Source organism: Epinephelus lanceolatus, chromosome 4 (genome assembly GCF_041903045.1).
Source record: "Epinephelus lanceolatus isolate andai-2023 chromosome 4, ASM4190304v1, whole genome shotgun sequence".
Taxonomy (NCBI): domain Eukaryota; kingdom Metazoa; phylum Chordata; class Actinopteri; order Perciformes; family Serranidae; genus Epinephelus; species Epinephelus lanceolatus.
Genome location: NC_135737.1, coordinates 32,067,834 through 32,087,022, shown reverse-complemented (window position 1 = coordinate 32,087,022; position 19,189 = coordinate 32,067,834). Strand labels below are relative to the sequence as shown.

The window sequence follows — 19,189 nt, the reverse complement described above, 5'->3', positions numbered from 1 at the left end:
CATACTCTGCTGCGTCACTGGAAAACAGAACAGTGTGCGTAGATTGTTCCTAATTATTAGATCGACTTTATTTGCCTTGACTCCTAATGTGCTAATAAATACTTTAATTCTTGCATGTTTAATTCCATTTGGAAAGAAAGTGTGACCCAAAGAGGGCAGTATCTCAAATACAAGCGTTTCTATCCTATAAAATATTTATTTTTAATCTCACAATAGATTTTATTTATATATAAAGTTAGTTTACAGGTTATAATGGATATTCATCAACAAATACAAATGAAATCCAAGGCACTCTTCATATTAAATGTATAAAAAAACTTGGGTTGTACTTTGTAGCTTTAACTTTATTGTACAAACCAATGAAAGGGGTGTTTAAAATTGTTTTTCTATGCAGTCCATTGATTTTAGTCCTTCTTTGATACAGTTGCCTCATTCCAAAGAATATACATTTGCCAATATACACCAAAATATACAGTTCTCTGCTCTGATTTTTTGTATACACAGTGGTACGTTTTAGCGTTAAGATTTCCTAATAGTAGCTCTATCTCATGTTGAACTTAAGCGCCTCATATCCTTTTCCAGTACCTCAAATTGACTAATGTTTATGTTTAAACCAAGTCTGACATGTGATGTGTTTCTCCAGCAGCCACCACAGAGGAAAGTCCTCCCTGGTTTGTTTGGGTTAGACAGCAGAGGAATGAGGGAGGGAGGACAGAGGGATGGGGAGGAGTGGGAGGTGAGGGGACGATGACAGGGGAATGTGGGGGGTGCGAGTGAGTTTGGACAATGCTCTCTGAATTTTAAAGAGGGGGGATAAAATAAAAGGGCGAGGGAGAAGGGGAGTGGAGGTTCGGAGGAGAGAAAGCGTGGGGAAGAAAAGAGGAGAGAAAGGTGGCAGAAGGAGAGGAAGGGAGCCGGTGTTGGGGAGGGGGGGCTGATGGGGCAGAGGGGAGGATAATTAGAGGGAGGAGAGGAGGAGAGGGGAAATGATGGAAGAAGGAAAGTGAGAAGGGGAGGAAGTGAGTTTGTGCAATGAGGGAAAAAAAGAATGAAGGAGGGAGAGGAAAAGATGGGGAGGATAGATGTGGGGAGAAGGGAAAAGAGGAGGAGGAGGAGGAGGAGGAGGGCAGGGACCTTGGGGGTTACATTCCTGGAGTGCAACCAGCCTGGTGTTGCTCTGCTGCCCAATGTAAACACTGGGCAGAAAGGTGGACTGACAGCCTGTCACAGTGACTCATGAGACTGAGAGAAAGCAAGCGAGGAAGAGAAATGGAGGTGTTACGAAAGAATAAAAAGTGCAAAGAAGGAGAAAGAGAATGAGAGCAAGAGAGAGTGGTGGGGGGATTCGTTTGAGACAGAGAAGTATGTACAATGTATATATCTATCATGTCAATAATATCCTGTGTTAGACAGGACATCCTCTTGTCTCCTCTCTCATAGACTCAGTCCTCTTCCCTTTTTCTTCAGTAAAGCAGGGCTACTCATCCTCCTCCTCGCAGGTGACCACATATTGAGGTCAGAGAGACATCATGTATCCCCATTAAAAAGGACTGTGCTCACATTTACATCACGTGCCAAGTAGACAAACATTGTTTCGTTCCCCAAGCAGGCAGACATGAAGTTGGTTTTGCAGGCTAGCTCACAATTGTAATGAGGCTTATGGATGTGGTACTTCAAAATAATATTCAGATGTTATAGTATACACAACACCAATCAGTCATGACAGCAGGGGATGTGTCGTGACTCCGTGGTGCTAGTGTAACATCTAGTGGCAATAAAACTACACTGCAACTTAAAATAAGTTAGGGTACAGATCTATTTCCTGCTTTTTGGGTGACTAAAAACCCAAATCACATCTTAAAACAGTGTAAATTGTGAATACAGTCTACTGCAGCAGTTCAAATATTATATTCTGACCATATCAAATCAAATCAAATTAAACTTTATTTATATAGCACTTTTCATACATTAAAAATGCAACACAAAGTGCTTAACAAAATAAAAACAATGAAAAACCTGCCCCTCCCACCCCCCCACGTATAACACACACACACACACACACACACACACACACACACACATACACACACAGCATTCACTAACTGCCAGTAGGCAGTATAGTATAGTATAGTAACATGACAGGGCACTGAGGCACCAGGTGAGGAAAAACGCAGTCCTCTGGGCCTGAGGGATCTCCAGGACGACGTCCCCGCGGGCAGACCGGACACACCTCCCGGTGTGGAGGCCCCCCATGAGGAAACACTGGAGCTAAAAACTATAAGACTAAAAGACAATAGGGTAGGATAAAAATAGGCATAAGACAGAATAATGATAAAATGCATAAGAAATTTAAAGATGTAGAAAATTTAAAGATTTAAAAATAAAGAGTTAAAAATTAAAAATAATAAAATGCTAAAAGTAAATCATTAAGAACATTAGACATTAAAAAATAAATAAATAAAATAAATAAATAAATAAAAATATAAAATATAATAAAAGAAGAGTAGAAGAAATCAGTTAAAGGCCAAATTAAAGAGGTGAGTCTTGAGCCTCCTTTCAAAAACATCAACAGTCTCTGCAGTCCTGATGCTCTCCGGCAGGCTGTTCCACAAGTGTGGGCCATAATGGCTGAATGCAGCCTCCCTGTGGGTTTTTGTTCTAACTTTTGGGATGATTTAAAGGCCGGTGCCGGAGGACCTCAGGATCCGCGAGGGTTGATATGATAAAAGCAGGTCAGATAAATAAGATGGCCCAAGACCGTTAAGACATTTAAAAATGAATAAAAGAACCTTAAAATCGATCCTGAAACACACGGGGAGCCAATGCAGCAATTTTAAAATCTGCGTAATGTGCATCTGCCCTCTGGTCTTTGTCAGCACACGTGCGGCTGAGTTTTGAAGATGGTCTTTTTGGGAAGACTAGAGAGCAGGGCATTACAGTAGTCTAAACAGCAAGAGATAAAAGCATGCATCAGCACCTCCGTGTTAGCCTGAGAGAGAAACGGGCAAAACTCAATGTAAGTTTTGTCATTCTTAAAATGACAAAAACTTATCTTTGTTACATTATTGATGTGTGGAATGAAATTAAGCTCAGAGTCAAAAATGACGCCCAGGTTTTTTAGACATTGTGAAGGTTTAAAATCTTGTAGTTTTGGTAAAAGTTTCTCTCTCTTGCCTTCAGGACCAATAACTAAGACCTCTGTTTTGTCCTGGTTGACCTGTAGGAAATTCACTGCCATCCATGATTTGATATCTAAAATGCAGTTAAAAAGGGCATCAATTGGCCCTGTGTCATCAGGAGACACGGCGATGTACAGCTGTGCATCATCTGCGTAACTGTGGAAGCTGATGCCGTGCCTTCTGATGACATCTCCAAGTGGGAGCATATATAGATTAAAAAGAATTGGGCCTAAAATTTACCCTAGGGGCACCCCACACCTAATTTCGTGTGTTCTGGAGGAACATGTATCCATACTTACAAAGAAACATCAATCTGTGAGATAAGAGCTGAACCAGTTAAAAACAGTACCAGAGAGGCTGACCAGGTTTCTGAGTCTGTCTAATAAAATGTGGTGATCTACTGTATCAAAGGCAGCGCTTAGATCCAATAGTACCAAGACAGTGAGTTTGTGAATCTGCATTATACCTGATGTCATTTGAAATCTTTAAAAGGGCTGTCTTGGTACTGTGGTTCATCCTAAAACCAGATTGATATTTCTCTAAAATATTGTTTATACTTAAAAAATAATTTACTTAGTTTTTCTAAAATCTTACTTAGAAACGGTAAGTTGGATACAGGTCAGGAATTATTAAGAATGTTGGGATGTAACTTACTCTTCTTCAGAAGGGGTCTCACCACTGCCGTTTTAAAGGAAGTGGGAAAGACACCCATCTGAAGAGAGTAATTTATAATATTTAAAAGCTGTTCCTCAAAGAATCCATAAAATGTTTTTAAACGTGATGTGGGAATTGGCTCTATAGGAGGTAATTCTTCCCATAACACAAAAAATAAATGACACAAGTTTAATTGGTTGAACATTTTAGTATCAAAGAATGAAAACGAGTGACAGAGCAGGATTGAGAGGTCATGTAAATGCCACACAAACAAGACAAATTCAAAATAGCTATTCATAAGGAGTGTTCCTAACAGATTTAGGAAATGAAAGCAGCCCTTTGAGAAGGTTTGGTAATTCTGAGGAAGGAGGATTAACAGCCAAAATTACCCCAAACAGTGTAAACACAGCAAATAATATAAAATAATAAATAGCAACATTTTACATGAAAACAGTCACCTGAGGAAAAAAATGTCAGAGTTGTTTAAGGGCTACAATATTAATCATGAGGGTAACAACAATTTAACTAATAAAGAACCCCCCCTTCCCTTTGTATTTAATATTGCACCTTACAGGGGAATCCTGGAATACTGGAATCAATTGCAGAAAACTTGCATAATAAACTGTAGAGAACAAATTCATGTGTTCTGACTATCTTTTCTGCATTGACACATATTTTTCACAGCTTTTTTTTTTTTTTTTTTTACTGATTTCTGATAGACAACACTCCTTTCTGATCACCCTCAAAACAAAAATAATCAGATTCTAATGTGACATGACTAATATTGACTGTTCTATTGCGTATATTAAATTAAAAAAAAACACAAATCCGAACACTAAAGGGCTATATTTGAAGAACTACTTCACCACCATAATGACCATTCAAATATCAGTCACTCACTTTGTGTAACGTTACATTTACGTTACATGGTGAACGAAGAATCCAAAAATGGATAATACTCTTGGTGATTTGAATTAAACAGGAGCTGGCTTTAAAACTATATCAAAACATCTGTTTACAAATTCTCACACAACTCATGTAGTATAATCTGAGTCTCGTTAATCCAGTCGTATGCACAGTACTTCCCCAACACATGCATTTTCATTATAAACATTCCGATTTACACCTCATTTCCACTTAAGTATGTGACCAGGGTCCGTAGATAAGATAAGATACACCTTTACTGATCCCATAACTGAGAAATTCCATGTCTAGTATACGGATGATGCCTCTAGTGTCCAACACAAGTAAGTGCATTACTTTACGGATGGATAGAAACCTGATAGAAACTACCTGTATCTGTAGGGGAGAGGCTAATTTTGTCAGTTTTTTGCCATCTAATTTGGAATATGTCCTTGGAACATTACTGGGACAGAAAAAGGACCTACCACGTACATAGCACATTTTATGAAATATTTAATTAAAAAAAAAATCAAAACAATGTATTAACGGCTGAACGAGTGATAATGACGATCCCATGTATAAAATGTATAACCATATTTTAGCAGAATAACATTACTCAGATTCACAATGTGTTAAAACTGGATAAACAAGTTCTTTTTAATCATACAAACTCACTTGACAATCAACACAGGAAACTGAATTGAAGAAAATAGCCTGTTAGCTAGTTAACTGCCTTTTAGCTAAGCTAGCACACTGTCATACAGTCCCTCCAAAATCCACCTCAGAAGTTTTTTTTTAACATACTCCAAGCAAGTTGTGGGCCGCAATATTACAGAGGGGAGGGGTTTCGCAGGCACATTGGATATCACGGAGATTCCCATAGGAATGAATGTGCATCCGGTTGACTCCGTACATGCATTTAAACAGTTCCGCACGGAAGTAACGTGCCTTGGCAAGCACGTGCGTTTGAACTCTGCTCATGCCTTCCATTGAAATCGGCTGCCCCAGATTCCATTTTCTCCTTTTTGGATTCTTCATTCACTGAGTTTTAGAATGAATGATCACAGAGTGAGTAATTGATATACAAGCGATCATTTTGGGGGTGAGGTATTCCCTTAAGAAAAAGGCTCCGGGTAACTTTAAAGTGCAACAACAATAATTTACTGTATTTAAAAAAGATGAGTCACAGTCAAAAATTGACACCTGTAGCATGTAACATATCCTGCTCCATCCAGTAGAGGTCACGTAAAGATAGAACAGATATTTCATACATTTCTACATTTCTTGTCCTTTTGATTTCACTGATGCTGGGAAGTACATTCACCCCCACCTTCGCTCCCCCGACACTATTTTCCAGTATACAACAACAATCTCACCACAAACCACTGGAAAAGTCCTCTTTTTTGAGAAGTAAGCCATTCTCGCATTGTACATCACCTTTAAAAGGATACTTTATAAGGAATACTTCCTCAAACACTTAAAAGTCACAAATGTCAGTGAAATGTTGATGGCATGCGGCCCCCAGTGAGTCACTGACCATTATGGACACTGGCCGTTCATGCCTTTATGCAGCCAGTCAGTCACTAATGTAACATACACTTGAGTGACATACAATTTTAGTTCTAGATCCTAGAACTTTGACACCCCTCTTCGCCAATTCAGCACTCAAGATGCATCTTTCCCCTCTTCTTAAGTTTCACTGAGCACTGTTAATTCCCTGGAGAACATGAAAAATAGAAAGGAAAGGAAAGGAAAGGGAGGGATAACATTAGTCTCATGGAGCTCCTTATCAGCTTACATTTTACATTACTTATGAATGCATTCAGTGTATTGTGACCTTTCACAATGTTGGCAATTGCAAACAACCACTTACTCCTGATGTTCATTTCCTCGCTGCACATCTGCTGCTGCTACTACCGCTGCTGCTGCTCCTGAAAACCAAAATAGAAACTGCTGTGAGTTTTTGCCTGTCTCTGAGTCATTCACACTTCCATCTTTCTATTTTCACAAACAGGTATGCAAATGTGTGTAGAACAGCTACTCTGGGACAAACCCAATATATGTCCTTACTTCTCTGTCCTTTCTTGCATTTGAACCAGAGCACCAGTGCAATGATAATGGCCACCACCACTGCACAGACGGCTGCTGTTATCACATGAGGACTAAACATTTCCGGTGTTTTTTTGGGTGTACCTTCAGATGAGAAAAATGTTTATCACAGTCAAAAACGTGAACTGGGACAGGTGAGCTTAAAAGCATAAGCAATGTGTTATATCATATGTTGTCAACAAATCCCATTAATAGACCAAAACTGACAGTGTCGTACTTAATTAGTCCTCTCAACATTTTCACTAACATCAATACAGCAACAGGTCAACAGGTGTCAGCAAATCCACTTTTATATCTGCTTGGACATATCCGTGACTCTCTTAAACAGCATAAGGAAGTGGTTCAATGGCTTTTAATGCTGGTGAGATGAAATGGGTTTGGGGCGACCCTCTTTCTGTTTCTATGTGGAAATCTTTGGTCTCTGAGGTTGTGACTCTGAAAGGACTCAGCTTTTTCTACAGAAGTGGATGGAACCGTTGGAATCACTTGGACTTAAATATAATGGATAAAAATTGGATCAATGTCTGTATTGGGGACTAAACCATACTGTCCTCCACAATAACTGAATTTTGTCGCACTCCCACAGGTAACATAAACTAGTGCCTACATACGTTTTACAGTTAGGACAATTTGGTGAACTTCCAGTTTTATACTTAATATAAATATGTGGTGATACATTACTGTCATGTAGGAAATTTTATTGTAACTCCTTATATGTATTGCAGATTGAGATTCTGGAAGGCAACCACAGGAACTCAACCCACACATCATTATATATATAACACACATAGTTTCGTTTTTTAAAGGGTAAATTATTTCCGAAAACAGCTGAACACTGTAGTTTTAAGCAAATATTCCTCAAGTAGGAGCACATTTTGTATTTGTTTGGGACTATTTTTAACTGTCTATTAATACACATTTGATGCGCTAGCGAGTGTTCTGTGTATACAGGACTGACTCAATGTAAGCTACACTGCCCACGTTCATGGTAGCGATTATTTGGCTCATTAAATAGTTATTGAATAATAATGTTGACAAGTTTGTTGACAAAAGAAATAGAAATCAGAAGTGACAGAATCCTTTAAAGGGTCAGTCCACCCAAATTACCAAAAATAAAAATAAAAAATACAACAACCTAAAAAACATTTTCTCTCTTGATGGCCACGCAGATAGTGTTGGTTTATATTTTCCCTGGTTTTAAGATTTCTTTCATTCCTGATTCAATCCAACTACAATTAAGGTGAGTTTAACTTTCTGTGAGTTTAATACTATAACACAAATGACTGAATTTAAATTCTGGTATCATCTGCTTTAAGTCAGAAAACATGAGGAACTTGGGAAACTGGCCATATACATATACAAATATATATATATATATATATATATATATATATATATATATATATATATATATATATATGAGCCCCATGTATGTAAAGCAAAGGCACATAGCTGTTTATCTGTTTAAGTGTATGTTATTCTTAGAATATTTTAACTGCTTTACCTTGCCGTCAGACAGCCCTTTCAAATGGGGAAGTGAAGCTGTGATCTCAAAGCCACCGGACTCTATTTACAAAAGTCATTTCAGGACACAGGAGTTGCTGGTCTACCACTGTCTCGATTGGTTGGTGTGTAAGGTAAAGTGATGAAAACACTCCAAATGTAGCGTATACTTAAACTGATATTGATTTTTTTGCGGTAGGTTTTTTAGGTGGCTAAAATGTGCTGGGGCCCCCGTCCACAGCGGTACATTGGTAGCTTCCATGCTGGGAGATTTGGTTTATAAAGGACATTACTTGAGCGACTGAGTACATAAAATAAGCACAGCAGTAACGTCAGAAAGGTCCAACCACTGTTTTTATATATCTTAAAACGGTACAGTTACAGCTGAAAATGACAACTGGAATACTGTAACCAAGTTTGCCAATTTCACATATCTCTGCAATTCAGAATGACTGGAAGTTGTCTATCTGGAAGTGATAGTGTGACGTCACAGTGATTTGGTCTATAGATTCATTAGAAATGAGAAACCTAAACATGTGATCCAGCAGCATTTTAGCTGAAGTTGGTTGGTCAGCTCACCACTCTGGCCGAGACTGAAAAATGTCAGATTGGAAATATTGTACAGACACTCGTGTTCCCCAGCGGGTGGACTTTAAAACCTATTGTGACTTTTCATCTAGTACCATCATCAGGTCAAAAAATTCCCATCAGCTTCAGTTGTGTCTGTGGCTAATTAGCAATGTTAGCATGCTAACCCATGGTGAACAACAGCATTTTCATTGTTAGCATTTAAGCTCATAGCACACCTGTGCCTGATTCCATCCTCACAGACCTGTTGGCTTGGCTACAGTATCTTGGTCATGTGAAAGCTTTAGAATAACTTCACAGAATTCAAACATTACCAGATGTAAAAGGATGCAAAAAAATCCATCATACATTCCTTGAACAGTAGTCATCAAAGGGCATCTGTGCAAGGGGTTTCCATTATTATTCACACTTCCCAAAACTTACCAAGGGGTCAATACATGAAACTGATTTTGGTGGAGAAACCACTGGGACTGTTTTTTTTTTTTTTGAATCACTTACAGACTGGTAACATCTCAGAGGTGACGCCGCCCACAGAGCAGCTGAGGGATGTCAGCTTGCCGTTGGAGCAGTTGAAGAATGCGGTGCTGGAGCTGTTAACCAGCATAGTGTGTGGATCTTGCATTTCAGTGTTGTTCACTTCCCTCCATGTCTGACTTTCCGGTATGGTCCATGTCACCTTGGTGCCTGGGTAACCGCCATGTGAGGCACACGTCGCCCAGCAACTGAAGCGATGGTTTTCACCGCCACAGTTCACCGTTAGTGTGGGTTTGCTGTAGTTTGCTAGGAGAGAGCGGCAGAGAAAAAAAAAAGCACTGTCAGGTTGCAGGTTGTATCTCCAACATGTAAAGGTTTCTGTAAATGACCATGTTTCACTATTCACCTTTTTAATGATACAAGGGGTTTTTCACAAACCCCTCAGTTGTGATTCACTATTACTGAGAGAATGATGGCTTAAAGCAAAGGGATTTTTTTTTAGAATTATACTGGAATTATTTTAAGTCTGTTCACAATGGTGGTGATAGATAACCTATCGAGAGTTTCCCTGCTTTTTTAAAGGTCATGCTAGGATGGACTCCAGACTGCTTCATCCCTGAATAAATGGGCTTGGAGAATACTTGTCATGAATTGTCCTGTGAGTGAGATTTCCTTTACCTCAACCAGCATATCCCCGCTTTAACATGTACAGCTAATTGACAATGAAATCAAGGTTTAATACTCGCATGGCAAAGGATTACCTTTAGATCCAGCTGGCTAGGCAACCCTGTCTCCCAGAAATTACGTTTGTAAGTTACTAAACTGCTTTCTTTTTTAAGTTGTTGTGGTTGTTGTGTGTTGTGTGGCTTGGATTATGTTGAAGAGGTGTTTCTTTACGGAAACGAAACACTACATTCATGTGCCATGTGGGCTTTGAAAGGAGGTTGCTGGGGAGGATGACAGGCGCACAAAGGGCAGGACTCTGACACCAGAACATTGGGTTCACGTCCAGACCCCTCTCTTAGGTTTAGGCAACAAAAGCACCTTGGTTGAGGAGAGATCACAGCTCCAGTTACATTTCAATTAAAAAAACAACAACAACAACAACAACAACAACAACAAAAAACCTGTAATGACAAAGACTTTTGTTTTAGGTTTAGGTGATTTTGGTTAAGGTCAGGGAAAGATTGTGATTTCGGTTAAATGTTAATTTAAAAAAAAAGGTAATGAAAACAAAAAAAAGCTATAGTCACTACCATAGAGTGTATGAAATAATGCAGTGGTTCTCAGATGATGTGCTGCGATGCACGTTTGGCATTTCGGCCGTCACGATCTTGCGTTTTTTGGAGTCAGAAGTGACCATATTTGGACGAGAGGGTGGAGCTATAGAGGAGTGAGGGGGGGATCTGACTCACTGATTGTAGCAATGCCTCGCAGACAGAAAGTCACTCAAAGCAGCCCCACCCAGCGGCTGTGGCTCAGAGGTAAAGCAGGTCATCTACTACTTGGAACATCAGCAATTCGATCCCCGGCTCCTCCAGTCTGCATGTTGAAGTATCCTTGAGCAAGATACTGAACCCCAAATTGCTCCCGATGGCTGTTCCATCGGTTTGTTAGTGGCAGGTGGCACCTTGTATGGTAGCCTTGGCCACCAGTGTGTGAATGCATGTGTCAATGGGTGAATGTGACTCGAAGTGTAAAGAGCGCTTTGAGTGGTCAGATGACTAGAGAGGCACTGTACACGTCCATCCATTTACCTTAAATATGTGTAATTTTATGCCTTAATAAAATGTAAACGGGTGAGTAATACAAACATTCCCCCCCCCGTTCAGTTTTTCTTTTATTTTTGCTGTAAAGCTGGGCATTTTAACGTGTCTGTGGGTATTTACTTGCTTCTGGAGCAAGCCTCAAGTAGCCATTTGAGGATTTGCAGCTTTTGGCATTTCCGCATTGGCTTCATTTTTCAGCCCCGGTGGTTGCCACGTGATCACCACCAGTGGGTATTGTATTGCAAGATTGCCTATTTTGGCGGAAACAATGTAAATACATTATCTGTGAACATTTTGCTGGTGCGTATTACATAAGTATCAACATTTTCATTTCCTTTTTATTTTAGTAGAAAATGCAGTTTGCTCAGCATTATGTTTCCCTTTATTGCATATGCTGTTTTAAATTAGTTTATGTGATTTCTAGGAGACAGGACTAGGCTAGAGCTAGAGAACTGATTTCTAGGTTTTAAAAGAGTTTTTTTTTCTAGCAGAAGAGAAATATTTCAATTTGACAGATTTTCACATACTTGTTGAAAATTAAAAAAAACAAATCCGTCTCATCTGCACCACTCTCAGGGGTAAAAACTACTCTTCACTTCTGATGTTAGAAATGAGCTAGAGAAATGCCTAACTCAGAATATATGTGCAGTATACTGCATCATTCCTACTGTAAATAGTTAGAAACAGAAACTTCTTACAACCTAAAACTCAAACTATCAAATACATTTAAACACATACCTGTGACACTCAGATGGATGAGTGTATGGTTTTCATTAATCCCACCGCCATAGTAGAGGATATGACACTGATAGCTGCCACTGTGAGAGACATTTAAATCTTGCATGAGCATGGTCATGTCGTGATCCACTCTGGTGTTCTCCCATGTGTTTGTTAGTGGTCTTGATGCATGGTAGCCATTCACAAAGATATTGCCCCGCTGAAAGTACAAAAATATTAATGGCCTTTCTCGGTCAACAGGGCACCGAATGGTCACATTCCCACCAACCTCCCCTCTGAGCTCAACAGGAGCAGCAGTTTCTGGAAAAGAAATTAAGAGGGGGCAAAGGGTCAGAGCATGCAGGGAAACCTTTTATGACACAGAATGAAATTGTCTTAAGTGAGAAATGAATGCAAGACCTTGTACACAAGATACAATTTTAGGCTATTTAACATCAGAAATGTGTCATCTTTAACTGCAGGCAAATTGTGTTTTACATAATGTCTGAGTTGGTAGCATTTTTGTTAAATATATTATAGACACTATGCACCATGATTGCTTAAAGTAGCCTAAATGTAAGTGAGGATTGAAAGACTAATGATGTGTGAAGTGTAACATGGAACAAGCCGAAATGTTGGTTATGTTGCTTAACAGAAAACCATGACCAAAATGGTTTGCTATCTTTATTATTTGATTTGAAATAAAGCTAAGCATTGTACTTTAAGTTAACAGCTGTGGGCGTGTGTAAAGGTCAGGGTTTTTGGTCAAGGCTTTTTTTTTGATAGCTCCTCTTTATGACGTGTTAGACTAATTTTCAGTTCCTCTTCAGCCTGTTTGCCTGTTTGTGTAAAGTACGCAGCTATCAGAGTCCTTCTCATATGTATAAATGATCATAAGGTCACTATATCGAAAGTGACGTTACAGCGTGCTGAAAGTTTTACTTTTCGTTGTCACTGTGTGTATGTGTGTTCTTGGCCACCCCATCAAAGCTGTAGTTGGTAACTTTTATTTAAAAAGAAATAGGTTTTTGTTATATTTGCTGAAACTGCCTTTACATTTACACAGCTCTAAATGAGAGAAATAATCTGAAAAAAAAAATCACATTCCTACTGAGTAGCCAAAATGAGCTGGCCCAGCATCGGCCCGAACTCGGCACACCAGAAGACATAAGTCGGGCTGCATGTGGCTTCTCTATTCAGCGTTAATTATGCCCCAGAATTGGGCCGAATAAACTGTCCTGATTTCTGCTGCCAACACTGCTATCACTAGGTATGCTATTGCCTTGTAACGCTCCTACTGGCCTTACCACACATGAATGAAATCAACCAATCAGAGCAGAGGAGTCTCTAACACAGCTGTCAATCATGTCAGTCACTGCTTGTAAACTGCAGTCAAACTGTCAAACTAGGCAGCGCTGATCGAATGTTAATCAAGATTCTGTAACTGCATTGCCCATTTCTCACCTCAAATGTTTTCAGAAACATATTTTAGTGTGGGCGGCACAGTGCTGTGGTGGTTAGCACTGTCGCCTCACAGCAAGTGGGTTCCTGGTTCGATCCCAGGAGGGAGCCCTTCTGTGCTGAGTTTGCATGTTCTCCCCGTGTCAGCGTGGTTTTTCGCTGGGTACTCTGGCTTCCTCCCACAGTCCAAAGACATACAGCCCTTTATGCATGACTCTAATTGTTCATAGGTATAAATGTGAGTGTGAATAGTTGTCTGTCTCTATGTGTCAGCCCTGCGATATTCTGGCGACCTGTCCAGGAGGTCCAAGACCTGCCTCTCACCCAATGTCAGCTGGGATAGGCTCCAGTCCCCCAGCGACCCTCGAGAGGATAAGCGGTTACGAAAATGGATGGATACTTTAGTGTACTGTTTGGCTGTAAAATAAGTGAGTGGGCAGTACTTTGGTCAACATTTATCCAACATGGCGGCCGGGTCACAAACGTTCTCATTTTACAGCTAAACATTATACTAAAATATGTTTCTGAAAACATTTGAGGTGAGAAACAGGCAACGAAGTAAAAAAACTTGATTTCTATTTCATATTTTCTTTCAGAACATAGTGACAGTTTTAGTACCTATGACCCAAAGTTATTTTCATAGAAGTCACCAGCTGTAGCTTTAAGCTCCATTTTGATTGCCCCCCCAGGGCAGTTGTTTGGTAGCTTAGAGTTGTCGTAAGTCAAATATTCTGTTGAAAACAGATGTAGGATCGATGAGAGCAGTGGGACTGTAATAGTAAAATTATGGGCCTTATAGGAATAGTTACTGAATAGTTAGGCTTTCTTGCCGTGATGTGAAGATCATTGACAAGAAAGCAAATAAGTGTATTTCCCAAAATGCCAAAACAAAGTGATAAAAGAGAACAAAAGAGTTGGATAATAATTATTTGTGTGTTCATCTCAGCAAAGAAATCTCTCGCATTATATGTAGTTAATTTATCTGGAGCTTCAATACTGCCGGTTTGTAATACATTTGGTGCTGCTTTGCTGGTGTGACTGTGATCAAGTACTGCTGTGATACCGCTAGTCCTTTTGCATGTGTGATCTACTTAGATAAATAACTGGTATCTTTGAAACCAAGATAAATGTGTGTTGTAAATGCACTGTTATGACGGCGCTGCTCACCTGTGTCAGCCAAGTGCGCTGTCATAGTCAAAACAATCAGCAGCTGGAGGGGAAACTTTCCGTTTCTTGGAAGAGGAGGAAACATAATTATTTACATGGTTACGCAGGTAACTTGGGGGCATAACAGTGACACATATTGATACATTAATTCAATTCAGATAGCCCTCCCCATAAGAAATCACTTCCTTTAATACTTAAATTCCTCTGACCCTGTGCCCAGAGATACTGTAATTAAGTGCCAGAGTACGCTGCCTCTGAAACCACACATGCTCATATTGACTGAACCTATCCTCCTCTGTCAACAACCCTCATTCTTTCTAATGCTGAAACGACTATTTCACCTTTACTCTAAAGCCCCACATTTGGTTTAGCAATATGGTTATGAATGTATGAATATGTGAGCACGCTAGCCTACTTTCTGGGAGTTTATCACAGGAAATACATTAACTCTCAGTTCTCAGTATCTTTATCCTGATAGATAATCTGGGTCCATGTTGCTGTCATACAGTTTAAGCGCTGGAGCTTCAGGTGATGACCCTCGATACCGGAAGCAATAGCTCCACTGAGTCATGTAGCGTCACAAGCATATTGTATTATTGTTAGGTTCATCGCTTTACATTGGAATTATGTTGGCAACCATTGGATTATTTCAGTAGTAGTACAATCCAAGAGTTAATCACAGTTGCAGCTAAATGGAGTCTTCTCCAGCGAAATTTGTGTGTATATGATGTTTTTTTTTAAATGTGGGAAAGAATAGGTGATAAACAACTTTTCCATTACCAGTAGACAAGTGTGCCTTTTTGTTTTTTTTACTGGTGTGTTATGTTCTATGACACAAACACGCTGGAAAAAAGGTGAGTAATCAGTAGAAGGCAGCACAGAGGCCAGTGAAAATGTTAAGGCGGTTACTTTTTTATATGTTTTTACTTATTCAATCTCCCTTTCAAAGTCGGTGCCAACTACTTTGGAGCGATGTTTGAGGTTGCCTGGATGGAGATGGAGGAAATTTGTGGTGGCGTGTTATTGTCTCGCACTGGAAAGGGGGTGAAAATAAGTGTGTCCACCCATGTTTCCATCATGTTGAGACTGTTGCAGCCATATGTCCCATGAATCATTGCTGATGGTGATTTTTCCCACTAAAGACAAAAGCCAGGTGTTAGTGGGTGTTTGTGGGGGTTTTGTCCAGTGGGAAAGGGGTTATTTGTGTCATGAGGAAACCTGTTTGTCTAACTTAGTTCTCAGCTCAGACTGATGGGAGCTGGAAGGATATTTTTGGTGGTTTCCTGGCTATCCATTGTACTTGCCTTACAGTAAGATGTTTGACACTCACATGAACAGGATTAGTGCTAATTTCCATGACTACACCACTGACTGTTCTGTGGAAGTAATCTTAGGCGCCACACCCAAATAAAAATTAGAAAAATGCTGACAAGGTTTGAAATTCAGGTCATGACATCATTCTCTAACGCTATAAACATGGTAGAACAATGCTGACCGTTTTGCAATAGATGTCAAGTGAGTCACAGCATTGTAATGTCTACTGCTGATTTCAAATGACAGAAAATGGCAGGGGTACTTACAGAACACACCGCGTGTTGCAAGAGGATGCCTGTTGAAAAGACAAACAAGTTAATCACTGGGATAGGACTGATTATCTTTTAAAGCAGTGCACTGTAACATTAACCAGGCAGTAAATCCCGTTTGCTCTAAATTTTTCATAAATGTTCATATTAAAGTACAAGAGTAGGCCTAGTGCTGCAGTTGCTTAAAACTCACCCAACCAGCTCTTCTCAAACAACCACAGGTTTGTTTCAATTCACATTCTTTGCATATTGTCTTGTTTTGTGCAATCTGTGAATCTATACACAAACAAAACTCAGTCTTATCTGAAATATATATCCGGCCCGTTACAGTCAGTCTTGTGAAGGAAAGTGGTTTCTGTCACACTGAAAGAAAACATCCAAACAGTGTTTTCAGCAAACATCAAGTGAGAGGAAAGTCCCAATGAGGTGTGCATTAGTGTACCTGCTAGTTTCAGACAGCGCCTTCTAGTATTCTCTTATTTTGTATGTGGTATCAAAGAAACCCAATGCTGAAAGTATCGGACACTACCACATATATTGTTTCAGGTCGTGCATACTTTTGTGTTTAAGTTATCAAATGCTCAATTTCCTGAAAGACATGCATGTCGGTAGACATAAACTTTCAGGAAATTCCCAGGTGGAAGAGATCATCTGAATTGTTTTAGATGTAGGCTGTGGTGTAACGCAATATATACAAGGAAAGGGGCAGTAAAAGTCTGCCTATCAAAGTCTGTCACATTCCTTATCTTTATAAGCACCTGGTTTCACATTACTCATAAATCCAGTACATACAATCTAGAAAGTACACAGGCTGCTGTCACTCTTTTGAGTTTTGCGGTTAAAACAAATTCACAGAAAATCAAGTGCTTTGCAAAAACAACAACAAAAAAGTAGAACCTTCTCAGAAACTCCAGGGGAAGCACCTTGCTTCAGAATGACCAGCAGTGTCTTCCCTTAATGGAAACCACAACTGAGGGAATTCCCAAGGGCCCCGTATAATTACCTAAAGTACTCCACACTGTGTTCAGTTTCAGGAAAAGTTATACCAGATGGATCATGAAAGTCTTATTAATAACTGTGGAATTTTTTGATTCATTATGAGGCTAAAATAAGCAAAAGGCATCGTGGCTTCTACAGTTTGAAATAATTGTGATGATGGTTTCGTTTTGCGAGATTTCTGTGACTCTGTGTCTGTTGCTACACCGGCAGCTACAATAATTATCCAAACTGATATAATAACTCTGCATTGATTATACCTTTGTGACAGCTTATGTCAAGTTTCTTTGTTGAGACTGTCAGAAAGGTGTTAAACCAACTCTAGAGCAATTTTTGAGGCTATAGTTTGAATGTATTGTACAATACAATGTATACGAATCCAAGTAAAGATATATGACAAAGCAGAGAGCACTGACTGACTGTGGTATGTGTGTGTGTGTGTGTGTGTGTGTGTGTGTGTGTGTGTGTGTGTGTACTCTTCTACCACTTCTGCCTATAGTCATTACACCGATGATTGATTACATGTTCACACGCTGGAGCTGTATTAGTCTGGGGAATCCCACATGACGCAACACGATTTTCGAAGCACTACTTCTGCTGTATTTTTTCAAGGCAATCAACCCAAGCATGCCTTTGGCCAGTCAGAAAGGCTAAGAAACCACATACCACCTTCACACGTTCAATTAATCTCACATGGAGTTTCATATCTTTTTGAAGTGGGAGCTGTACGATGCTTCATGAGTGTAAAAGTAGAGAGGAAAGCAAAGATTTTCTGTTGGGTGAAACCGATCAAACTGTGGTGAGAGACCTGTGGCAAGAGAGGTTTTCTTGTTGAGCTGCTGTTGCCTCACAGCTGAAACTTTTATAGACAAGAAAGAAAAAAACACACGCTCACTTTCTATTTCCTTTCTCATTTTAGATTCCAGCAGTATCATACACACTGTATACCTTTTTCATAATCCCATTCAGGCAGTAAGTGTATCTTCAACTCTAGCTCTGCCTCGTTATCCTTTAACTAAGCCAGTCAGGAAGAAATCATTAAATGTGTTTACACTGCTAACACACCCATAGCATTCACTTTCTATCTCTTAGCCGAAAATATTGTCATACACACAAAGCTGGGTAAATATCAGTGGCACATATTTGCACTGTGAAATAGATGACTCTTGCAGAGGCTAAAATGATGTTGTGATTTGCATGCACGTGTTAGTTTACCTATGAGTATAACTAACTAGATTTTTCTTCTGCTGCATGCAACGATCTAGCAACTTAAACTGCCGCAGGGCACTCAGAAACAAGCTCTTTCTGCCGAGATTTAGATTCTGGGAAGCAGCAAGCCGACACACACATGCATCCACACACTCATACACACCTCCGAACACACAGTGTTCACGGGCTTCTGCTCAATGGAATTTCAAGTATGTCTTTCATACAGAAAACTAAATACATGAGAAAGAGTCTTCCTTTCTGACCTCAACATGACACAAAATAATAGCCTTATTCACTATAATAAAATGAACTGGTTTTAAAAGAGACAAGAGAAAAGAAAGAGGAAAAAAAACAGCTCTTACCATTGTGATGTGTCGCCTCCACTGGCAGTGTGACCGAGTAAGAGAACGAAACTTCCTGCTCATAAAAAACAACATGGGTGGAGCTGAATGAGTCATTTGACTGTTTTTTTTAATCCTTTATTTTAATCACATACAGTCAGCAATCTATGACAAAACACTTGGTGTCAGCCTTACTACTCATAGTAAGGAAAGGTTAACAATGGCTCAATTCTATTCAAGTGTCAGTAATCCATCCAGCCAACATGAACCCCATATGTCATAATGTCTACTGTTAAACAGGCCTGTTGTAACAAATTTAATATATGTAGCTAAGGTTTATTTTGCTGTGAATAACTTAGTGTTGAGCAGCTTGAAGAGGGCTTCCACAGGAGCATGTAAGTGTGAGAGTTGCATTTGCACATGACTGTGCCTGCTTTCATTACGTTTATAGTGACGCCACAGATGATATCAGGAAGCTCGGTGAACTTCCCTGTCTGCTTAGAAGTTCAGCATCAGCTGACCTACTGTCATTCTTT

At 39.6% G+C, this 19,189-nt stretch overlaps 1 protein-coding gene across 2 annotated transcripts; it reads right to left on the bottom strand.

Moving 5' to 3' along the window:
- Positions 1-5,621: 5,621 nt before the first annotated feature.
- Positions 5,622-18,788, bottom strand: LOC117259092 (uncharacterized). Of its 2 annotated transcripts, XM_033630308.2 has the most exons (9): positions 18,675-18,788; positions 16,105-16,133; positions 14,525-14,589; positions 12,186-12,217; positions 11,918-12,116; positions 9,435-9,716; positions 6,807-6,929; positions 6,610-6,667; positions 6,292-6,453 (listed from the first exon to the last, which is right to left on the bottom strand). In XM_033630308.2, exons 1-9 carry the CDS (start codon positions 18,768-18,770, stop codon positions 6,426-6,428), a joined length of 912 nt encoding a protein of 303 aa, XP_033486199.2. In that variant the 5' UTR covers positions 18,771-18,788; the 3' UTR covers positions 6,292-6,425. The 2 variants fall into 2 exon arrangements, with proteins under 2 accessions (XP_078023263.1, XP_033486199.2); XM_078167137.1 differs by having other exon boundaries at positions 5,622-6,453; positions 11,918-12,217; positions 18,675-18,786.
- Between the last annotated feature and the right edge of the window lie 401 nt (positions 18,789-19,189).